The 24,793-nt window shown below is 43.5% G+C and overlaps 1 protein-coding gene across 1 annotated transcript in view; it reads right to left on the bottom strand.

The window, feature by feature from the left end:
• vps37d (VPS37D subunit of ESCRT-I) overlaps positions 1 to 24,459 on the bottom strand; it is a 42,159-nt gene extending 17,700 nt beyond the window's left edge. Inside the window, exons 1-2 of the mRNA XM_021623691.3 lie at positions 24,157 to 24,459; positions 11,841 to 12,012 (exon numbers count right to left, since the gene is read on the bottom strand). Of these exons, the coding sequence (XP_021479366.2) occupies positions 11,841 to 12,012; positions 24,157 to 24,279 (295 nt within the window). The 5' untranslated portion in view covers positions 24,280 to 24,459. The remainder of the gene's footprint in view (positions 1 to 11,840; positions 12,013 to 24,156) is intronic.
• Positions 24,460 to 24,793: the final 334 nt, after the last annotated feature.

Raw genomic sequence — 24,793 nt, 5'->3', positions numbered from 1 at the left:
CGAGACAGATCTTCGTCCAACAAACTGCTATCAGGTAAAGTATTTTTTTATTGATTTGTAATCTAACTATTTAGTTATAGAAACGTGATACCATAAATTCAAGCTGTAAAATAACTCCCAACTTAGAACACAGCAACTTTAGTAATGTAATGTGGCTAGCTTGCTGTGTTCTAAGTTAGATACAGATAACATGATCAACAATATCGCAATATTATCTTTGCACTAGATGGTGGTACCTGCATTAAAACTCCAGTATTGGGGTGCTAAACACTTTTATTTACATTTTCTGATCAAAACTTGTTATCTCATGGCTCTCTTGTCGAATCGCAATAAAATCACAGTATCAAATCACAATTCCTATAGAATCATGAGAATCGCAATACATATCGTGGCAATTCCCAGCCCTACTAGCTAGCATGTCATTCCGGAACAAGAACTAGCTATCAGTTTATCAGTTTATTCCAAGTAATAATTTTAAAAATGTATAGAACAAGTAGTGTAAATCTAATACAGTCATCAAGGCAGGACCCACTCATTTCATTCTGACAAATAAGAAATGCCACATTACCCCTGTCAATAATAGGATGATTGCAGAGCACCCTGACTCAGACTGTCAGGATGTTCATTTTCAAGCTCACAAACTACATTCCTTTGCTGTGATCAGGCTTTCGGCGATATACCATGTATACCATATATTGGGTATTTGGAAATAGCCACAAGATGGTTTTTCAATGCCGCCAATACCGGTAACTATTCCTTTGAAGTTTTTAAATAAATGTTTATATTTGTAGCTAGATTTGAAGTAGATAGGAGATAAAGCAGATCACGTTCTTCATTTAACCTGTCACATTATTTAACATTGTGAAACTTACCATAGTTCCCCCGAACTGTTGAGCCAGTCACGTGTTTGTTTGTAAATAGCATAAAGGGAGAAAGCGGGAGCAGGTGAGTCCAGCTGTGTATTGACGGGTCGCATTTTACATGGCACATCAACACTTTATATGGCACGTTTTTTGCTTCAACAGAGTGATCAGGGAGTGCAATTACAATGCATGGCCATAATATTTGCAAAGTTAATCATAGAAAGAATGTAGCCAGCTACAATTCCTAATGTTTTGCTTAATAAAAAGCATTTTAGATCTGCATTCAAGCAAGATATTTATTGTGCGTTTTATATTTTTTCTCTGGTTGAAAAATGCTGAATTCGCCGTTAACGTGACTCCTAAGTTTAACTTGCTAGTTATCAAAGTAAGTGGCTGAATTAATAAGCAGATGGGGTGTTATGATAACATGATATAGTGTTAGCGTTCTGCCATGTTTGAGAAATCTGTACAGCTGCCAATGCTATCTTGATTTTCTTGCTTTTTTTTCTCCTTTCCATTCTCGGCCCATCTGCACCCCCCCCCCCCCCCCCCCCCCCCTCTTTTCCCGAGCAGAGCAGGCAGGCCTGTTGCCCTAGCGACTCCAGACTCCACACAGACACAGCGTGTACACATGCTGAACCAGAGCCAGTACCGTTCTTCCATCAGACAAACACGCTGCAAAACTTTGTTAATTTGCACAATGTCTCTTGTTCACATTCACTTGTAAATGTCCAAACTCACCAAACATTACATTTGGTAGCTCCTTCCAGTATACAGTACCAGTCTAAAGTTTGGACACACCTCCTCATTCAAGGGGTATTATTTATTTGTACTATTTCCTACATTGTAGAATAATAGTAAAGACATGAAAACTATGAAATAACACATATGGAATCATGTAGTAACCAAAAAAGGGTTAAACAAATCAAAATATATTTGAGATTCTTCAAAGTAGCCACCCTTTGCCTTGATGACAGCTTTGCACACTCTTGGCATTATCTCAACCAGCTTCATGAGGTAGTTACCTGGAATGAGTTTCAATTAACAGGTGTGCCTTGTTCAAAGTTAATTTGTGGAATTTATTTCTTTCTTAATGCATTTGAGCTAATCAGTTGTGCTGTGACAAGGTTGGGGGGTATACAGAAGATAGTCCTATTTGGTAAAAGACCAAGTCCATATTATGGCAAGAACAGCTCAAGTAACAGACACATCTCAACATCAACTGTTCAGAGGAGACTGTGTGAATCAGGCCTTCATGGTCGAATTGCTTCACAGAAACCACTACTAAAGGACATCAATAATAAGAAGAGACTTGCTTGGGCCAAGAAACATGAGCAATGGATATTAGACCAGTAGAAATCTGTCCTTTGGTCTGATGAGTCCAAATTTGTTTTTGTGAGATGCAGAGTAGGTGAACGGATTATGTGTGGTTCCCACTGTGAAGCATGGAGGAGGAAGTGTGATGGTGTGGGGGTGCTTTGCTGGTGGCACTGTCTGTGATTTATTTAGAATTCAAGGCACACTTAACCAGCATGGCTACCACAGCATTCTGCAGCGATCTGCCATCACATCTTGTTTGCGCTTAGTCTGGATACCGCCCAACCCTAGCTGTGATTTATTTGTTTAATTATTGTCTCTCACTTTTGTCTCACATGATCTACTCAGCTCTCCTGTGTCTGAGAGAAGCAGAAATGAAAGAGAAAACTTCACCGATTTCAATTAGATTGTTGACGATACATTGATCTTTCTATCGATATATGACATTCTGGTAAGCAAGGCTTTATGTATTATTCTAGACAAGCATCAAGTAATGACAGAAGAGAATCTGCATGTATCTAATTATAGTGTCACACCCTGATCTGTTTCACCTGTCTTGTGATTGTCTCCACCCCCTTCCAGGTGTCGGTTATTTCCCTGGTGTTTATATCCCTGTGTGTCCTGTCTCTCTGTGCCAGTTCGTCTTGTATGCCTTTCAAGTCAACCAGCATTTTTCCCGTACTCCTGCTTCTATTCTCTTTTGCTAGTCCTCACAGTTTTTGACCCTTGCCTGTTTTCTGGACTCCGTACCCGCCTGCCTGACCATTCCTGCTGCCACTCTGTACCTCCTGGACTCAGAACTGGTTTTGACCTTTTGCCTATCCACGACCATTCTCTTGCCTACCCCTTTCGGATTGTTTAATAAATATCAAGACTCAAACCATCTGCATCTGGGTCACGCCTTGTGCCCTTATATATAGACAAGTTGACTAACAAATAACTTACCAAATGTCAGAAAATATAAGCATAAAAATAGCTAAATGATTCTTAAAAACAAATGCATTTTTTCCACCGTCCCTGAACAATGTGCACATGTACCCTACATGAGCCTTTTGAAGTAGCATAATTGTTTGATTATCAGATGAAAACATCAGGAAACATCAAATCTTTACTTTACTACTAGGTCCATAGAGATCCTATTAAATTAATAGGGATTCTATATCTTTCAATGATTAAGCCCATAACAAAATAAAGCGTGTGCACACGAGGTCCCCATACCGGTAAGAAATAAAATCTACTTTCACCCCTGGTTTCTATGCAAAGTATATGATTGAATGTTTCTTTAAACCTGCAAGTAGTTACTTAAAATGAGACATATAATCATGCCAAAACATGATTCGGAAATGTTATTCACTGACAGAGATAGCTAATGAAAGACAAATGGTAATTTACAGTATCTGGCTAGGCTAGTCAAACTAGCTTTCAATAAATTGGCTAAATGGTCAACGGAGTTATCTCTTCATACAGTCAGGACAAATCGTATTGCATGCTGCATATTTCAAGTGTACTCGAAAACAGATATTTATCTTATTTAAGTCTTTGGGAGCTAACTATATCTGTCCTCTTCATCAGACAGCAGCTCGCATTTTCACAAGAGGCTGTGCTTACATCACAAGTGGTATGTACGGGAGTTCTGATTGGTTCCAAGTTAAGCAGTTTGGCAAATTTGCCTAAGCAGACAGTTTTGAAATATACTTATTATGAGCAAATTTGCACAAATTGAAGGTGCCAATAAAATGCCATATTCATCTTAAGAGTGTTTTACTGCCATATAAAAAATAAGTCAGCTCCTCCCTCGACGGGGATCAATCAACTTCACGTTTTTTGGCTTCAGCCCACCACCTAACAGACACACAGGGAAATCGTATGTTTTCATCTTCAAGTAGCATTGCGAGAAGGAGAAACTGAGCTGAATAATTTGGTACACTGTTTAGATTGAGCACATCTAAGCGAAGTACTGTATACAGTGGCATGCGAAAGTATTCACCCCCTTGGCATTATTCCTATTTTGTTGCCTTACAGCCTGGAATTAAATTAGATTTTTTGGGGGTTCGAAACATTTGATATACACTACATGCCTACCAATTTGAAGATGCAAAATATTTTTTATTGTAAAACAAACAAGAAATAAGACAAAAAAACAGAAGACTTGAGCGTGGGGTATGTCTCTATAAGCTTGGCACATCTAGCCACTGGGATTTTGGCCCATTCTTCAAGGCAAAATTGTTCCAGTTCCTTCAAGTTGGATGGGTTCCGCTGGTGTACAGCAATTTGTAGGTCATAACACAGATTCTCAACTGGATTGAGGTCTGGGCTTTGACTAGGCCATTCCGAGACATTAAAATGTTTCCCCTTAAACCACTCAAGTCCTGCTGGAAGGTGAACCTCCGTACAAGTCTCAAATCTCTGGAAGACAAACTGGTTTCCCTCAAGAATTTACCTGTATTTAGCGCCATCCATCCTTCCTTTAATTCTGACCAGTTTCCAAGTCCCTGCCGATGAAAAACATCCTCACAGCATGATGCTGCCACCACCATGCTTCACTGTGGGGATGATGTTCTCGGGGTGATGAGGTGTTGGGTTTGCGCCAGACATAGCGTTTGCCTTGATGGTTAAATAGCTACATTTTAGTCTCATCTGACCAGTACCTTCTTCCATATGTTTGGGGAGTCTCCCACATGCCTTTTGGCGAACACCAAACGTGTTTGCTATTTTTCTTCTTTAAGCAATGGCTTTTTTCTGGCCACTCTTCTGTAAAGCCCAGCTCTGTGGACTGTACGGCTTAAAGTGGTCCTATGACAAGATACTCAAATCTCCGCTGTGGAGCTTTGCAGCTTCTTCAGGGTTATCTTTGGTCTCTTTGTTGCCTCTCTGATTAAGGCCCTCCTTGCCTGGTCAGTGAGTTTTGGTGGGCGGCCCTCTCTTGGCAGGTTTGTTGTGGTGCTATTTTCTTTAAAAAATTTAACAATGGATTTGATGGCGCTCCATGGGATGTTCAAAGTTTCTGACAGATGGCAGATCATGTGACACTTAGATTGCACACAGGTGGACTTTAGTTAACTAATTATGTGAATTCGGTAGGTAATTGGTTGCACCAGATCTTACTTAGGGGCTTCATAGCAAAGGGCATGAATACACGTACACGCAACAATTTTCCTTTTTTTTTTTTTTTGAATTATTTTAAATAAGTTGTTTTTTTCATTTCACTTCACCAATTTTGACTATTTTGTGTATGTCCATTACATGAAATTCAAATAAAAATACATTTAAATTACAGGTTGTAATGCAACAAAATAGGAAAAATGAAAGGGGATGAATACTTTTGCAAGGCACTGTATACTTTGTCATGATGATATAAATGGATGGATGTGAGTCTTAGATGGGTATGCACATACCATCTATTGGCTAATTTGGTGATCTAGAGTGCAGGCAATTGTTTTAAAAGCGTTATAGAATGTTATAGTGTGTTATCCCCTATCTACTATTACGAGAACCATGTAGCTATGATTGGCTCCTACACAATTTCCTGATTTCAAGCCGGACCACATAGAATTTAAATCATGGAGAAAACAATTATTTTACCCACTGATAGAACATAGGCTTTCACCAAATTGACAGGAGTTTCATGATTATTTTTTCTGGGGTTGGATTATCCCTTCAATGTCTTCCATCTCTAAGCAAGCCGCATTACTCAATAGGTCTTTACCTTGAGCCAAAAGACAGTCTAACAGCTAGACTCTAACTCCTCTGCGATTGCTTGCCTCAGGAATTCTTCCTTTTTTCCCACAATTTTTCCCCGTCTTTTACCCGTCATCAGGCCAAATGAGAATCAGATGTTTTGTGGAGGAAGGAAGGACTCCCACCCATCCTGCTTTGCTGGTGCAGCTGGAGTGTTGGTACAGTGTGTGTGTGTGTGTGTGTGTGTGTGTGTGTGTGTGGTGGCAGGAAGGTGAACATTCCACCCTCCTTCCATCATTGGACAGCTGCTAAGGCTGTAGAAAGGGAGAAAAGGGGAGAAATGCCGGGCTACAAAACATGCTAGTTGTCACGTTCTGACCTTAGTTCCTTTGTTTTGTCTTTGTTTTAGTATGGTCAGGGTGTGAGTTGGGGTGGGCAGTCTATGTTCTTTTTTCTAAAATTTGGGATTTCTGTGTTTGGCCTGGTATGGTTCTCAATCAGAGGCAGCTGTCAATCGTCCCTGATTGAGAACCATACTTAGGTAGCCTGGTTTTCACCTTTGAGTTGTGGGTGATTATTTTCTGTTATGTGTATGTCACCTTTCAGAACTGTTTTCGTTTTGTTTCTCCTTTGTTATTTTGTTTAGTGTTCTCGGTTTAATAAATATATGATGAACACTTACCACACTGCGCTTTGGTCCTCACCTCATTCCAACGACAATCGTTTCAGAATCACCCACTACCAAAGGACCAAGCAGCGTGGTAACGGGCAGCAGCAGCGATCTCCAGACTCCTGGACATGGGAGGAGATCTTGGATGGCAAGGGACCCTGGGTACAGCCGGGAGAATATCGCCGCCCCAAGGCAGAGCTGGAGGCAGCAAAAGCCGAGAGGCAGTGGTATGAGGAGGCAGCACAGCAGCGCGGCTGGGACGAGAGGCAGTCCCAAAAATGTATTGGGGGGGCACACGGGGAGTGTGGCTAAGTCAGGTAGGAGACCTGCGCCAACTCCTCGTGCTTACCGTGGAGAGAGGTGGACCGGGCAGGCACTGTGTTATGCCGTGAGATGTCCCCAGTGCACAGGCATAGCCCGGTGCGTTACATAGCAGAGCCTCGTATCGGCCGGGCTAGAGTGGGCATCGAGCCAGGTGCCATGAAGCCGGCTCAGCGCATCTGGTCTCCAGTGCGTCTCCTCGGGCCGGGGTACATGGCACCAGCCCTGCGCATGGTGTCCCCGGTTCGCCAGCACAGCCCAGTGCGGTCGATTCCACCTCGCCGCACTGGCCTGGCTACGGGGAGCATCCAGCCAGGTAAGGTTGGGCAGGCTTGGTCCAGTGCGCCTCCACGGTCAAGTCTATCCAGTGCCTCCTCCACACACCAGGCCTCCGGTGGCAGCCCCCAGCACCAGGCTGTATCTCCGTCTCCTCCCTACAAGTGCTCCCGCCTGTCCTGAGCTGCCAGATTCGCCCGTCTGTCCTGAGCTGCCAGAGTCAGCCGTCTGTCCTGAGCTGGCAGAGTCGCCTGTCTGTCCTGAGCTGCCAGATTCGCCCGTCTGTCCTGAGCTGCCAGAGTCAGCCGTCTGTCCTGAGCTGCCGGAGTCGCCTGTCTGTCCTGAGCTGCCGGAGTCGCCCGTCTGTCCTGAGCTGCCAGAGTCGCCCGCCTGTCCTGAGCTGCCAGAGCCGCCCGCCTGTCCTGAGCTGCCAGAGCCGCCCGTCTGTCCTGAGCTGCCAGAGCCGCCGGTCAGCTGCCAGAGCCGCCCGCCAGTCAGGAGCTGCCAGAGCCGCCGGTCAGTCAGGAGCTGCCAGAGCCGCCGGTCAGTCAGGAGCTGCCAGAGCCATTTGTTACTCCGGTGCTACCGGAATCACCCTTCACTCCGGAGCTTCCGTAATTGCCCGTTACTCCAGCACTGCTGGAATTGCCCTTCACTCCGGAGCTTCCGGAATCGCCCGTTACTCCGGCACTGCTGGAACTGCCCTTCACTCCGGAGCTGCCGGAGTCTCCCGCCTGTCTGGTGCTGCCGGAATCTCCCGTCCATTCGGGACCCGTGGCTAGGGTCCCCAGTCCGAGGTCGGCGGCGAGGGTCGCCGCTCTAAAGAGGCCACGGAGGCAGGTTAGGAGGCGGACAAAGACTATGGTGGAGTGGGGTCCACGTCCTGCGCCAGAGCCGCCACCGCGGACGGACGCCCACCCAGACCCTCCCCTATTGGTTCAGGTTTTGTGGCCGGCACCTTTTGGGGGGGGGGGGGGGGTACTGTCACGTTCTGACCTTAGTTCCTTTGTTTTGTCTTTGTTTTAGTATGGTCAGGGCGTGAGTTGGGGTAGGCAGTTTATGTTCTTTTTTCTATAATTTGGAATTTCTGTGTTTGGCCTGGTATGGTTCTCAATCAGAGGCAGCTGTCAATCGTTGTCCCTGATTGAGAACCATACTTAGGTAGCCTGGTTTTCACCTTTGAGTTGTGGGTGATTATTTTCTGTTATGTGTATGTCACCTTTCAGAACTGTTTCGTTTTGTTTCTCCTTTGTTATTTTGTTTAGTGTTCGGTTGAATAAATATATGATGAAAACTTACCACGCTGCGCTTTGGTCCTCACCTCATTCCAACGACGATTGTTACACTGGTTGTACACAAGGATCAGTTTAAATCTGCTGGTTTTGAGATTTCCTATCTGTACATAATATGGATAAGTTTGTCTAAACATCAAAATAGTTAACTGATTTAAACACGTGGAGCTGAACAGCACCTGCTTCAGCCCGACTCATGAAGAGTAACATTTTTCTGAGTTTCACCCATGAGGCTCAGGATTCAGGAAGAGGGGTTTAAAATGTCCCCTACTGAGCGGCTGCTGTTCTGCTAAAGCTAAGAGTTCTCACATACCCTACTGGTGCAGCTCTACTATTGTCCTGTCAACAGCATGAATCTGCTAAGCAAAGACAAGGCACCTTTCCACCTCCAAAAATCCCCTGACAACGGTTCAGTTTCCTGCTGGCATTGATGCACCCAATATTTACCATGACCATTAGCTGGTGAGCTTGCACACAGTTACAGCAGAGACAACAGAGCCTGTGGAGTGGGCCACCTGCCTTCAGAGGCTTTTGGAAACAGTTCTCTACAGTCATGTGAAACTTTCCCTTGTCTTTGAAATCCCTGATAGCAGCAGGCAAAAAGGCCTGACAAATAGATTTGCTGCATCACTTGGCAGCGGTGTAAAGTACTTAAGTAGGTATTGGGGTATCTGTACTTTACTATTTATATTTTTGACAACTTTTACTTCACTACATTCCTAAAGAAAATAATGTACTTTTTACTCCTTACATTTTCCCTGACACCCAAAAGTACTCGTTACATTTTGAATGCTTAGCAGGACAGGAATTGTCTAATTCACACACTTATCAAGAGCACATCCCTGGTCATCCCTATTGCCTCTGATCTGGCAGACTCACGAAACACAAATACTTTGTTTGGGAATTTTGTGTGTTGAACTGTGCTGCTGGCTATCTGTACATTTAAAAAAACGAGAAAATCAGATTGTCTGGTTTGCTTAATATATGAAATATTTTATGATTTATACTTTTTCTTTTGATACTTAAGTACATTTAAAACAAAATACATTTAGACTTTTACTCAAGTAGTATTTGACTGGGTGACTTTCACTTTTACTTGTGTCATTTTCTTTTAAGATATCTTTACTTTTACTCAAGTATGAAAATGTGGTACTTGTTCCACCACTGCCACTTGGACTGTACAATGGTGGGGAGGGGAGAGGGGGGGTTGAAAGTCAACATTTAACTCATATCTCCTTGTCTGCTTTGAATGCTAGAACACTGGCTGAGGCTGTAGGAGAATGTGGGTCAGGATTGAATGGAAGTAGGATGGGGAAGTGTTGCAATCTCATTCCTATGCTTGTCCTCATATCGACTGTATAAATTGATGCACCTGGGAGACTTAAAGCTAATCTCTAGACCTTGTTAGTTTTTTTGTGCTCTCCCTAAATTTTCATAATCTAAATCATTAATTCTCAGTGTGCCGAAACCGGGGTGTAGAAGATTCCAAGACGAGTTCAATCTGAGATTACCGCTTATGAAAAGAAAGCGAGAATGAAGCTTTCTCTCTCAAGCCTCGGCAGGACCGCTTCAATAAGTGCCCCTTTGTCTCTTACCTAAAACGAGGTAAGACAATGAGGGCCACTGCGGACTAAACCATGCAATTACTCAGCCTGATGAGGTTAGAGTGATTGCTCTTCTTCGGGTGCTGAGGTTTCTGCCGTTCCCTTTGGCCTTGTGGGTAGCTAAACAAGATGCATGAACAGTACCATATCAATGAAACATTATTTTATACTGTATTCTGTTTATATTTTTATTGTCTGTTTGAATAACATATTATTTGGTTCAGCGAGCCAAAGATGACTCTGAGATGTGTAAGTTTGTCTGACTGTGAGAAAACAGTCAGTTTCTTACACAGCCAAGAAGAAAACATTCTCATCGCTGTAGTGGAGCAGGTTGAGAGCTTCAAGTTCCTTGGTGTCCACATCACCAACAAACTAACATGGTCCAAGCACACCAAGACAGTTGTGAAGAGGGCACGAGACTGAAAAGATTTGGCATGGGTCCTCAGATCCTCAAAAGGTTCTACAGCTGAACCATCGAGAGCACTGGTTGCATCACTGCCTGGTATAGCTGCTCGTCCTCCGACTGCAAGGCACTATAGAGGGTAGTGCGTACGGCTCAGTACATCACTGGGGCCAAGTTCCTGCCATCCAGGACATCTACACCAGGCGGTGTCAGAGGAAGGCCCTAAAAATGGTCAAAAACTCCAGTCACAATAGTCGTAGACTGTTCTTTCTGCTACCGCACAGCAAGCGGTACCGGAGCACCAAGTCTAGGTCCAGGAGGCTTCTAAACAGCTTCTACCCCCAAGCCATAAGACTCCTGAACATCTAATCAAATGTCTACCTAGACTATTTGCATTGTTTCCCCCCCTTTTTACACAGCTGTTACTCTGTTGTTATCCATGCATAGTCACTTTAATAACTCTACCTACATGTACATATTACCTCAACTAACCGGTGCCCTCGCACATTGACTCTGTACCGGTACCCCCCTGTGTATAGTCTCATTATTGTTATTTTACTGCTGCTCTTTAATTACTTGTTACTTTTATTTCTTATTCTTACTCATATACGTTTTTTAAACTGTAATGTTGGTTAGGGACATGTGACTAATAAAATTAGATTTTAACAGGGAGAAACACAATAATATTTCATCATTTTGGCCAAATGAGCTCCCTTAGTAGAGGAGCGACCCTGTTCACTGTTTGGGAAGTGAAACAGGCTCATGTGGAGCAGGACTTCTATTTCATACCTGCTCCAGTGGTTATTCTTGGCTAGTGTTGAAAGTGGGGTGGAACAGCCAGGTGGGGCCTGAGCTCACCTATGGGGATACGATAGCTCTGCTACACCCCCGCCTCTGGCTCCAACCCTCACACCCATGAGGGGGACGGGATGGGAGAAGGGTGGACCATGGTTTGGATCCCAAAAATGCCAGCAGATTTCACCCAGCCAACCAGCCATATGGGATAACAATCCACACAAGAGGTTGTGACACTGTTCATAGCTGCCTCATAAATTAAACACAGTGGACATTAGGGTGTGTTGTTATGGAACCTTGTTGCTCTGTGATGTGTTTCCACCGACACAAAGGCACACGCCCTGGGGTTGTTTGAATGTTATTAATAAACCATTTGCAGCTTACATAAAAAATAGTCTGCTAGAACAGCTCATCAAAACCTCATTCCCTGGTCTATGATCACACCACACACAGACAATAAGACATATATTTACATACATTCTTATCCAGATGTCTGTGTATATTCTTAATCCTGACTCATGGTGGACAGCATTATTCCCTGAACATCTGGTAACAGAAAAGAAACAAAGACAGTCTTCCCTTCCTTTCTCCTCTGTCTCTCTTGGGCACATGTAGACTCACCGAGCCGGCTCTGTTTTTCCCAACAGATGGTTGCCAGATTGGCCAGCTCCTTGTACTTCTCGGCAAGCTGGAGTTTTCCGTTGTTGAGGCGAGGTCGCCTGGCGATGCTCTCCTCGGCCAAGCTCCGGTTGGAGGTCAGCAGGATCGCTCTGTTCACCTGCAGCTCCTGAAACTGGAGACAAACATGGTATCAGGACCCTGAGGATGTACAGCTCAGCACACACAAAGAAAATGTCAATTGATTAACTAAAACAATAGCAGACTGTGATGATGGCGTGCCATGTTTAAAATAGTATTCCAGTAATACTGGTGTATCAACCCACTTATAACATCTTGATAAACAGGAGTTTAACATTGGCATAACAGTTGAAAAGTACTTATTTATTTAGCTATTTAGAGATTGATGTTAACAAATCTGCTCAACTGAGCCTTCCCAGAATGTATAGTTAATCAAACACTTGTCAAGCAACAACAGATCTTCAAGGCTAACCTCACTCCGCATTAAATGCTCTACACACTAAAATTGAAATGTGGTGAGCTGGAACACTTTGTCTCATAGGGTTTGAGCAGAGAAAGCAACAGCAATGGGATGAGTCAAAGGGGAAAGTATGAAACTGTGAGAAACAACAGAGTTATTGGGGGTTAGAAACACAGGAAGGAACAAGGGTGTATATACAGTACATACATGTTTGACGGCCAGTTACTTAAGAACAAAACTTGTTCCGTGGTGTGAACTTCAGCCAGTAAGTCTATGCTACATATTGAATGTATGAAAAGTGGTTCTCAGCCAGGCTAAAGAAAGCTGAGGGCACATAATACTAAGAGCAACTCAGCCCGTCTCAAATCTACTTTCATGTGATGGTTAAGTAAAGATGTGTTAAACAAGATAAATAAAAGTTGGCGTTAAAAAAAAATACTTATAGGCCACATTCCCAAAACCAATGTGACTTTCCACATCTGTCAAACAGAGGACTGAATTCCTGGTCAAGAGCCTTGCTCGTGTTACACATGGAAAGCATGGCTACGCTTGTGGCTTTGTCATACACACTGGGAGCATTCAGTTGATGACTTGGCATGAGTGAAGTCCAATTTTGCTTACTTCACATATCAGCCCTTTAAAGTAGTTTAAAAACCAAACTCAGGACTAAACTCAGGCTATTGCTTACACTTTCATCAATCCTCATACCACAAGCAAGAACATTCATATATGCGCAGTAATTAACAGTGACAGTTCCGCAGACTAAGGCTTCAATTAAGCAAAAATCCATTTAGCATTTAAGTAAGCATCCATATATGGCAATAACCCCCAAACTGAAGGACAATTAGAAATGATGCATTGAGAAGTATTCCATTTAAAGGGCCAGCCCCAACGGTCAGGACCTAATGGCGTTTCCAGTTGCTTTTTTACTATGCATCGCTCTGGACCAAATTAGAAAAATGATGAAGAGATTCTGTGGCCTGTCATTGGGGGCTCCCTCCATTTTGTTCCCAAAACGACACAAAAGGCTCCTTCGAGATGAATCCAACAGCCACAGGCAACCTTTAGCTATGGAGCTCAGGAGGAATTCAAGAATGTCGTCATGGAAGACATTTGCATAGCACAGACAGAACAGCAAACCACAAACCCCACTGTTAGCTCCAATTGTTTGAGGCCAAAAGAGCATGGAGGTTTTATAAAGATTCACTATTTTCCATCTGCCTGAAGTGAAATTAGTTTTTTTAGCTGCCAATTTCACTGTTTAAAACTCAGGATATTGTTAACTCTGGCTGAGCTCACCAAAGCATAAAGGATTAATGATTTATTACTTCAAAGAATATGAGATTTTTGCCTCACATGATATTCTGCTTTAAGACCAAAACACAGTTTAGCTGTATCCATGTGGAAAGCCTCCACTTGAAATGATTTGCTTACAGGGATGTGAGAATTTATGTTCATTGCGTAATTTCTACAATCAAACACGCAACAAAGTGACATCAGAAAGTGGGGTAAGTTACTGAGTCACAGTCACTAATAGTGATCTTTGTCGATGATGCAGTGAGGGTGCATTGAGTTTTCTTGCAGCTTGAATTATGGATTTGAAATGCTCAGTCAAATCAAATCAAATGTTATTGGTCGCATGCACATATTTAGCTGGTGTTCTTCCGGGTGCAGCGAAATGCTTACGATCCAACAGTGCAGTTACATCTAACAATACAAAACGCGCAAATCTAAAGTTAAATAATGGAATTAAGAAATATACAAATATTAGGATGAGCAATATCAGAATCCAGAATATAAATATATATATGTATATGATGGGATGTATAGACATTATTGACAGTACATGTCATATACAGTGTCTTCGGAAGTATTAAGACCCCTGACTTTTTCCATATTTTGTTACGTTACAGCCTTATTCTAAAAATTATGAAATCGTTTTTTTCTACACACAATACCCCATAATGACAAAGCAAAAATTATTTTTTTGACATTTTTGCAAATGTATTAAAAAAAATTAAAAAACGTAAATATCACATTTACATAAGTGTTCAGATCCTTTACTCAGTACTTTGTTGAACCACCTTGGGCAGCGATTACAGCATCGCGTCTTCTTGGGTATGATGCTACAAGCTTGGCACAACTGTATTTGGGGAGTTCTACCATTCTTCTCTGCAGATCCTCTCAAGCTCTGTCAGGTTGCATGGGGAGCGTTGCTGCACAGCTATTTTCAGGTCTCTCCAGAGATGTTTGATCGGGTTCAAGTCCGGGCTCTGGCTGGGCCACTCAAGGACAATCAGAGACTTGTCCCAAAAACACTCATGCATTGTCTTGGCTGTGTGCTTAGGGTCGTTGTCCTGTTGGAAGGCGAACCTTGGCACCAGTCTGAGGTCCTGAGTGCTCTGGAGCAGGTTTTCATCAAGGATCTCTCTGTACTTTGCTCCGTTCATCTTTGCCTTGATCTTGACTAGTCTCCCAGTCTCTTAGGTTGATGCTGCCACCACCGTAGGGGTCGTGCCAGGTTTCCTCCAGACATGACGCTTGGCATACAGGCCATCTTGGATTCCTCTTTAGGTTCCTTTTGGCACTCCAAGCGGGCTGTCATGTGCCTTTTACTGAGGAGTGGCTTCCGTCTGTCCACTCTACCATCAAGGCCTGATTGGTGGAGTGCTGCAGAGGTGGTTGTCCTTCTGGAAGTTTCTCCCATCTCCACAGAGGAACGCTAGAACTCTGTCAGAGTGACCATCGGGTATTTGGTCACCTCCCTGACCAAGGCCCTTCTCCCCCGATTGCTCAGTTTGGCCTGGCGGCCAGGCAGAGTCTTGGTGGTTCCAAACTTCTTCCATTGGCGAATGATATAGGCCACTGTGTTCTTGGGGACCTTCAATGGTGCATTTTTTGGTACCCTTCCCCAGATATGTGCCTCGACACAATCCTGTCTCGGAGCTCTACAGACAATTCCTTCGACCTCATCGCTTGGTTTAGGCTCTGACATGCACTGTCAACTGTGGGACCTTATATAGACAAATGTGTGCCTTTCCAAATCATGTCCAATCAATTGAATTTACCACAGGTGGACGCCAATCAAGTTGTAGAAACATCTCAAGGATGATGCAACCCCTATTACGAGCCTGTTCAACCTCTCTTTCATTATCGTCTGAGATCCCTAAAGATTGGAAAGCTGCCACAGTCATCCCCCTCTTCAAAGGGGGAGACACTCTAGACCCAAACTGTTATAGACTTATATCCATCCTGCCCTGCCATTTCAAAAGTCTTCGAAAGCCAAGTTAACAAACAGATCACTGACCATTTTGAAATACCTCCAACTGCTCTTAAATCCAAGTAAAACTAAATGCATGCTCTCCAACTGATTGCTGCCCGCACCTGCCCGCCTAGCATCACTCCTCTGGAAGGTTCTAACTTAGAATATGTGGACAACTACAAATACCTAGGTGTCTGGCTAGACGTTAAACTCTCCTTCCAGACTCACATTAAGCATCTCCAATCCAAAATTAAATCTAGAATCTGCCTCCTATTTCGCAACAAAGCCTCCTTCACTCATGCTGCCAATCATACCCTCGTAAAACTGACTATCTTACCGATTCTTGACTTTGGCGATGTAATTTACAAAATAGCCTCCAACACTCTACTCAACAAATTGGATGTAGTCTATCACAGTGACATCCATTTTGTCACCAAAGCCCCATATACTACCCACCACTGTGACCTGTATGCTCTCGTTGGCTGGTCCTCGCTACATATTCATCGCCAAACCCACTGGCTCCAGGTCATCTATAAGTCTTTGCTAGGTAAAGCCCCGCCTTATCTCAGCTCACTGGTCTCCATAGCAACACCCACCCATAGTGTGCGCTCCAGAAGGTATATTTCCCTGGTCATCCCCAAAGCCAACACCTCCTTTGGCCTTCCAGTTCTCTGCTGCCAATGACTGGACCGAATTGCAAAAATCACTGAAGTTGGAGACATATCTCGCTCACTAACTTTAAGCATCAGCTGTCAGAGCAGCTTACGATCACTGTACCTGTACAAAACCCATCTGTAAATAGCACACCCAACTACCTTATCCCCATATTATAAATGTTTTTGCTCTTTTGCACCCCAGTATCTCTACTTGCACATCATCATTTGAGTCTCATAGTAAAGGCTCTGAATATTTATGTAAATAAAGTATTTCTGTTTACTATTTAGAATACATTTCTAAAAAACTGTTTTCGCTTTGTCATTTTGGGGTATTGTGTGTAAATTGCTAAGGATCTTTTTTTAATTTAATATATTTTCGAATAAGGCTGTAACGTAACAAAATGTGGAAAACATCAAGGGGTCTGACTACTTGCCAAAGGCACTGTATATGTAGTATATGTAGGATAGAATAGTGCATGTCCAGCAATAGTTAAATAGGATAGGCCCAGACTAGAAAACATTATATATAAATATGAAGTGGGTAAAACAGTATGTAAACATTATTAAGTGACCAGTGTTCCATGACTATGTACATAGAGCGGAAATCTCTCTGTGTACCGGGTGTTAGCCGGCTAGTGACAGTGACTAAAGTTCAGGGCACGGTCCTGGCTCAACTGTGGTTTCTTTCAACTTCAAAATTTACGAATAACCTTCACTTCTCAACTGAAACCACATGAGCTTGTTGCAACAGGAAACTGAAGTTACTGCCACTCCCCAACCAGAGCAAATCAGAAACCAATGATCCAATCATGGTCTCTGAGAAAAGGTGCCTTGTATACCTCACACCTCCCAAAATGGAAGGGGAGATAAAGTGTTCTTCGGATTGAATGCTTCCATTTCCGCAAGCTGAAACCACAGAGCAAAATGTTAGATAAGACTTCTGTAATTGGAGGGAATGAGAGAACATTTCACACTGAAAGTCCAAGACGTCTGGATCAGGGTGATAATCAATTGCTAATTTAAAGCTTCTCTCGGCAGTCAGCATGAAGACGTCTGTTTCTAACTTTGGCCAACTTCAAAACTATATCATTGCTCCCGGGAATCCAGTTCAGTGGAAAGTGTCTGGCTGGACATATGAGGCTTTTTAGAAACACTGCACTGTAATAATCATAGAAACTTTGTGGGTCCAAAATACATTTATTTCCCCAATACTTAAACCCGTAATCGTCTCAGACTTTGAGGTTGATGAAGCACTTAGAAAAAAGTATTTCAGTTAGCTATGATGGGCTGACATACGAGCAAGTCTTTAAGCTGTGTTATTTCATTATTAATCAAATGGAGGAAAATAAGAGGTCTTAGAAATAGGGACTTTATAACAAGGGCCCCCATCCTCAAATGAATAAAAGGGCGTTCTCAGAACTGCTTAAGACCCAGCCCTCTCCCTTAACATCATCAAGAGACTTGGCCATGTAAGAATGCTGTTCATCGACTACTGCTTAGCCTTCAACACCATAGTGCCCTCCAACATCATCACTAAGCTCGGGACCCTGGGTCTGAACCCTGTCATGTGCAACTGGGGCCTGGACTCCCCGACGGGCCGATCCCAGGTGGTGAAGATGGGCAACAACACCTCCACTATGCTGATCCTCAAAACGTGGGCCCCACAAGGGTGCGTGCGCAGTCCTCTCCTGTACTCCCTGTTCCCCCATGACTGCGTGGCCACGCACATCTCCAACTCAATCATCAAGTATATGGATGACACAACACTGGTAGGCCTGATTACCACCAACAACGAGACCACCTACAGGGAGGAGGTGAGGGCCCTGGTGGAGTGTTGAAAATAACCTCTCCCTCAACATCAACAAAATGAAGGAGCTGATCTTGGACTTCAAGAGACAGCAGAGGGGGCACTCTTTTAACAACGCTGAGAGGCTGATGACTTCAAAGGTGTTTGCTGTGTAAACACAAAAGAGATTGACTGCCGACACTCTGGTCAGAGGTGCTAAGTACTTTTGGCAGGCAAATGTTTGACAATCCTACCGGTGTGGCTGAGCTTTTAGGCTTGTCACACCTCTTTGTGCATACTTAAGTTTTGTCATGGATGCAGCTTGAAATATCTGCTTTGTCACATCACAGCAGGCAAGATGGCAAAGTCTGTAGAGTATTATAATTCCATGACACCACACTGTGTGGCTCGCACGCAATTTAGAGAGACCACAAATCTTAGCAGCCAATCTGAAATTGATCTAAAGATGTGTGATTCAGCTCCAAATGTTTTTCAAATGTCTCCCTCAAAACTGGGCTACTTCAGTCCATCCACAAGTGTCGCACTGTGCATTTCTCTCACACTTGTCGTTTGTATAATGAACATTTGCAAGGCAATCAGAGCCCCAGGTTCTGTGGAATCCAGAGCATTTGGCCCATTCAAAAGAAGCACTTTGTACACAAATCCACTGCAAATCCACTGTTTTCCCTTGAATTTCCTGTGACTACAAGTACACTGTACAGCTCATTTCACTCCAAATCCGTGTCATCCGTGGCTATTCATATTCACCAGAAGTTTTCCCCTAAACAGGAATCGCAACAGACCTTCCATTTCCTGCTGTGGCTGCTCATACCCCTGTTTACCATTGAAGAGAGAATTCCAGGAGCCCCCGGGACAGTGTGCTTGGTATGATGCACTGGTTGTAAAGCAAACCTGACAGTGTTTACCGTCACTGACAAACAACACTTGAAGAGCACTTTGGATATGAAAAGATGTTGTTTGCACTTCTCGAGTTGAAAATGTACTGTTTAGTTTTTGTGGGTCAATGTGTGAAGACACAAAAACTGGAAATACAATACAAATGGATGTGAACCTAGTACAAAATATAATTGTTCGACATTTGATATTGGGATATATACAGTGCATTCGGAAGGTGTTCAGACCCCTTGACTTTTTCCACATTTTGTTAAGTTACAGCCTTATACTAAAATTGATTTCAATGTTTTTTCCCTCATCAATCAACACACAATACCCCATAATGAGAAAGCAAAATCAGTTTTTTAGAAAACTGAAATATCACATTTACATAAGTATTCAGACCCTTTAATAAGTCCTTTGTTGAAGCACCTTTTGCAGTGATTACAGCCTCGAGTCTTCTTGGGTACGACGCTATAAGATTTGCACACCTGTATTTGGGGAGTTCTACCATTCTTCTCTGCAGATCCTCTCAAGGTCTGTCAGGTTGCATGGGGAGCGTCGCTACACAGCTATTTTCAGGTCTCTCCAGAAATGTTTGATAGACTTCAAGTCCGGGCTCTGGCTGGACCACTCAAGGACATTCAGAGACTTGTCCCGAAGCCACTCCTGCGTTGTCTTGGCTGTGTGCTTAGGGTCATTGTCCTGTTAGAAGGTGAACCTTCGCCCCAGTCTGAGGTCCTGAGCCCTCTGGAGCAGGTTTTCATGGAGGATATCTCTATACTTTGCTCTGTTCATCTTTCCCTCGATCCTGACTAGTCTCCCAGTCTCTGCCGCTGAAAAACATCCCCACAGCATGATGCTGCCACCAACATGCTTCACCGTAGGGATGGTGCCAGGTTTCCTCCAGATGTGACGCTTGGCATTGAGGCCAAAGAGTTCAATCTTGGTTTCATCAGATCAGAGAATCTTGTTTCTCATAGCCTGAGAGTCCTTTAGGTGCCCTTTACTGATCGGGCTGTCAAGTGCATTTTACTGAGGAGTAGCTTCCGTCTGACCACTCTACCATCAAGGCCTGATTGGTGGAGTACTGCAGAGATGGTTGCCCTTCTGGAAGGTTCTCCCATCTCCACAGAGGAACTCTGGAGCTGTGTCAGGGTGACCATTGGGTTCTTGGTCACCTCCCTGACCAAGGCCCTTCTCCCCCGATTGCTCAGTTTGGCCTTGCTGCCAGATCTAGGAAGAGTCTTGGTGGTTGCAAACTTCTTCCATTTAAGAATGATGGAGGCCACTGTGTTCTTGGGGACCTTCAATGCTGCAGAAATGTTTTTCTACCCTTCCCCAGATCTGTGCCTCGACACAATCCTGTCTCGGATCTCTACGGACAATTAATTTGACATATTGGCTTGGTTTTTGTTCTGACATACACTGTCAACTGTGGGACCTTATGTAGACAAGTGTGTTCCTTTTCAAATCAATTGAGTTTACCACAGGTGGACACCAATCAAGTTGTAGAAACTTCTCAAGGATGATCAATGGAAACAAGATGCACCTGAGCTCAATTTTGAGTCTCAAAGCAAAGGGTCTGAATACTTATGTAAATAAAGTATTTTCAGTTTTTCTATTTTATAAATTTGCAAACATTTCAAAAAACCTGTTTTCGCTTTCTTATTACGGGGCAATGTGTGTAGATTGATGAAGAAAAATATTGATTTAATTAATTTTAGAATAAGGCTGTAACATAGCAAAATGTGGAAAAAGTAAAGTGGTCGGAATACTTTCCGAATGCACTGAATATTATAAAATGTGAAAAATTTGATTTATTATGCCAGCTTAAGAATACTGGCTCATTTTCCATCAAGTCAACCTGCTAGAATCGATCAGATAGATTTGTTTTGGGGGGGAAAGGGCTTGAGTGTTACTCTTCTCCTTCACTGCCATTTGTGGTAAGACGAGGTGCTCAAGGAGTCACTGAGTGTTTTAAAATGTAGCAGTGACAGTGTCCAGATTTCTTTAATTGAATTTTCACAGTTCGGCTAATACCCCATGTCAAATCCTATGGAGCCACTAGAGGATAGCAATTCCGCCAGTCAGAAGGCTTAGAACATTTCTCCACAAGGAGCTAGCTGGTGATATGTGGGCTATTTACACAAGCATCCATCTTATTATGTCATCAAATCAAATTGTATTAGTGACATGCGCCGAATACAACAGGTACAACCTTACAGTGAAATGCTTAAAAATATGAGTACAATTTTTTTAACAAGTAATTAAAGCGCAGCAGTAAAATAACAATAGCGAGACTATTTACAGGGGGGTACCAGTACAGAGTCAATGTGCAGGGGCATCGATTACTTGAGGTAATACGTACATGTAGGTAGAGTTATTAAAGTGACTATACATAAATGATAACAACAGAGAGTAGCAGCGGTGTAAAAGAGATGGACGGGGAGGGATGCAAATAGTCTGGGTAGCCATTTGATTAGATGTTCGGGAGTCTTATGGCTTGGGGGTAGAAGCTGTTTAGAAGCCTTTTGGACCTAGACTTTGCGCTCCGGTACCGCTTGTTGTGCGGTAGCAGAGAGAACAGTCTATGACGAGTGTGGCTGGAGTTTTTGACAATTTTTAGGGCCTTCCTCTGACACCGTCTGTTGTAGAGGTCTTGGATGGCAGGAAGCTTGGACCCAGTGATGTACTGGGCCGTACGCACTACCTTCTGTAGTGCTTTGCAGTCTGAAACCGAGCAGTTGCCATACCAGGCAGTGATGCAACCAGTTAGGATGCTCTCGATGGTGCAGCTGTAGAACCTTTTGAGGATCTGAGGACCCATGCCAAATATTTTCAGTCTCCTGAGAGGGAATAGGCTTTGTCGTGCCCTCTTCCCGACTGTCTTGGCGTGCTTGGGCCATTGTTAGTTTGTTGGTGATGTGGACACCAAGGAACTTGAATCTTTCAACCTGCTCCACTACAGCCCCGTCGATGAGAATGGAGTTGTGCTTCGTCCTCTTTTTCCTGTAGTTCACAATCATCTCCATTGTCTTGATCACGTTGAGGGAGAGGTTGTTGTCCTGGCACCACACAGCCAGGTCTCTGACCTCCTCCCTATAGGCTGTCTTGTTGTTGTCTGTGATCAGGCCTACCACTTTCGTGTCATCGGCAAACTTGATGATGGTGTTGGAGTTGTGCCTGGCCGTGCAGTCATGAGTGAACAGGGAGTACAGCAGGGAACTGAGCACGCACCCCTGAGGGGCCCTTGTGTTGAGGATCAGCGTGGTGGATGTGTTGCTACCTACCCTTACCACCTGGGGGCAGCCCGTCAGGAAGTCCAGGATCCAGTTGCAGAGGGAGGTGTTTAGTCCCAGGGTCCTTAGCTTATTGATGAGCTTTGAGGGCACTATGGTGTTGAACGCTGAGCTGTAATCAATGAATAGCATTCTCACAAAGGTGTTCCTTTTGTCCAGGTGGGAAAGGGTAGTGTGAAGTGCAATAGAGATTGCATCTTCTGAGGATCTGTTAGGCCGGTATGCAAATTGGAGTGGGTCTAGGGTTTCTGGAATAATGGTGTTGATGTGAGCCATGACCAGCCTTTCAAAGCACTTCATGGCTACAGACGTGAGTAGTCGGTAGTTCTTTAGGCAGGTTACCTTAGTGTTCTTGGGCACAAGGACTATGGTGGTCTGCTTAAAACATGTTAGTATTACAGACTTGGACAGGGAGAGGTTGAAAATGTCAGTAAAGACACTTGCCAGTTGGTCAGTGCATGCTCGCAGTACACGTCCTGGTAATCTGTCTGGCCCTGCGGCCTTGTGATTGTTGACCTGTGTGTGTGTGTATGTAGACAGCTACATACCACCACAGACTGGGTGATTGCCGCCGGAGACCCCAACGCGTTACTGAATTGGAGCGCTGCTCACCAGTGGATCATAGGGGCTGTGGAGCCATCCACTACAATGAGCTCAACTACCATCACATGTTAGCCAACTACGCATATGTGTTCTTTATTAAACTGTAATGGCATCTGCAGGAAGGGCAATGGGAGGGGAGCACACCCAGACACCCTAGTGATGTTTAGTTACACACAGTGTAAATGAGAATGTGTGTGTGAATGTCTCAACTAACTACTGGCATGTAACACTTTGTACATTTATTTTCGATTAAACGTCTTGGTCAAGTCGAATATAATTGCAACTACAACCATTACTGAAATCCCGACCATGGCTCTAGCTAAGTAATTCTGATCCAGTCCCTTGAGAGAATTCCATGGCCTCTCTCGGTGAGATGCGACCACTTTGGAAACATCGCTCTAATTCATTTGCTGCAGCAGCGAGGAAGGTTTCAAATGTCATGTCTTGCTCTGAATTGGACACACCCACGTCCATTCCCAAATGAGTAACGATTTTATCTCTGTCCAAGAATGAATGCCACACCTGATGATTTCAGACAGAGGGCTATGTACCATGAATGACAATGTTTTGGAACTGTGCAAGACTGCGGGTTCAAATAGGAAAATAAAAAACTGCCCTAGTAATTTAACATTACATTCAGGAATATTTGTTCTAGTGAGGAATAAGACAGAAATATAGAAAGAGGTGCATTTGAATGTACAAGTGTGTGAGAGATGTGTTTACTGTGTGTGTGTGTGTGTGTGTGTGTGTGTGTGTGTGTGTGTGTGTGTGTGTGTGTGGGTGGGTGTGTGTGTGTGTGTGCAACAGAGAGACCGAGATTTGTTTTCAAATTTAAATTTGAGTGCCTTTGTAGTATTTCGAATAGGTTGATCCTGCTGCTCACTGAACATGTCCTGTAATGGCAAGCAGGAATTCCCTGTTCGGGTTCAGTGGTATGGAAAAACATCCTGTAAAAAACGAATGGAATGTGAACAAAGCCAATTGTAAATAACTATCTTACGTTTAGTTTACATTCACATGAACTTCATAGGATCGAAGGAGAACGTGGGGGGAAAATGAAAGGCTTTCGAAAGCCATTGGAAGCCACGCAGACAATAATGCAGAGAGTCATGGGAGGCTACTAAAGCGGCTCATGCATTGGCCATATCCTATATCATGTTCCATAGGATGAGGCATGAAAGAAATCATAGAAATTTGAAGAGAACATAATGTATTCCTATTTAAGTTTGAATACAATATATGGAAGAGGAAATATCAACTACATGTAACACACAGATATATTTAGCAAAACTGTGTGGCTGTATTCGATAGTTGCCACATTGTTGAACCAAATACCTTCTCATTGAGTCGGACGATCTGGTCCATTTTTTCTTTATCTTGTAAAAGCTCCTGCAATTCACTCATGTTTAGAGCCCTATACCCGTCTGGGGTAGAGTTTGTGTCCTTAAAATTGGACATTGTATTTCCTTCACAAGCAATTCAGACGAGTTCGTTTGCAAGCCCATCTGGTTCCATGTCGTTCGCAGTGAATAGCACAGCCACAAGCGCCTAGTGAAAATGCCCTAGTAAGCTTCTGTTGGCAGAGTCAATACAAGATGCAGTGACACATACTTACCACGATTGCATTGCAGCTAATGTAACGCTACCGACAACCACGAGAACGTCGTCACTAGTTACCACAACCACGAAGTCTTACACGCCGCCTATTTCTACAATTACTCTTCTTAAAATGTGATTTTAAACCTAACCCTAACCTTTACCACAAATTGAACCACACTACTAACGTTGTGTCTAACCTTAACCCTATATTAAGACTTAAAAGAACATTTTTGTTTTCATAAATTTTTACGATATAGTCATATGTTGACTTTGTGGCTGTGGTAACTAGTCGAAACCCCCACGGGAAGGCATGGTCGTGGTATAAAACGTTTATAAGCAGGTTATAAAAGTAATAACCCTCTGCCAGGATTTT

The sequence above is a fragment of the Oncorhynchus mykiss genome, chromosome 12 (genome assembly GCF_057628025.1).
Source record: "Oncorhynchus mykiss isolate SJ-2025 chromosome 12, ASM5762802v1, whole genome shotgun sequence".
Classification (NCBI taxonomy): Eukaryota; Metazoa; Chordata; class Actinopteri; order Salmoniformes; family Salmonidae; genus Oncorhynchus; species Oncorhynchus mykiss.
This window is presented reverse-complemented; position numbering and strand designations above follow the sequence as displayed.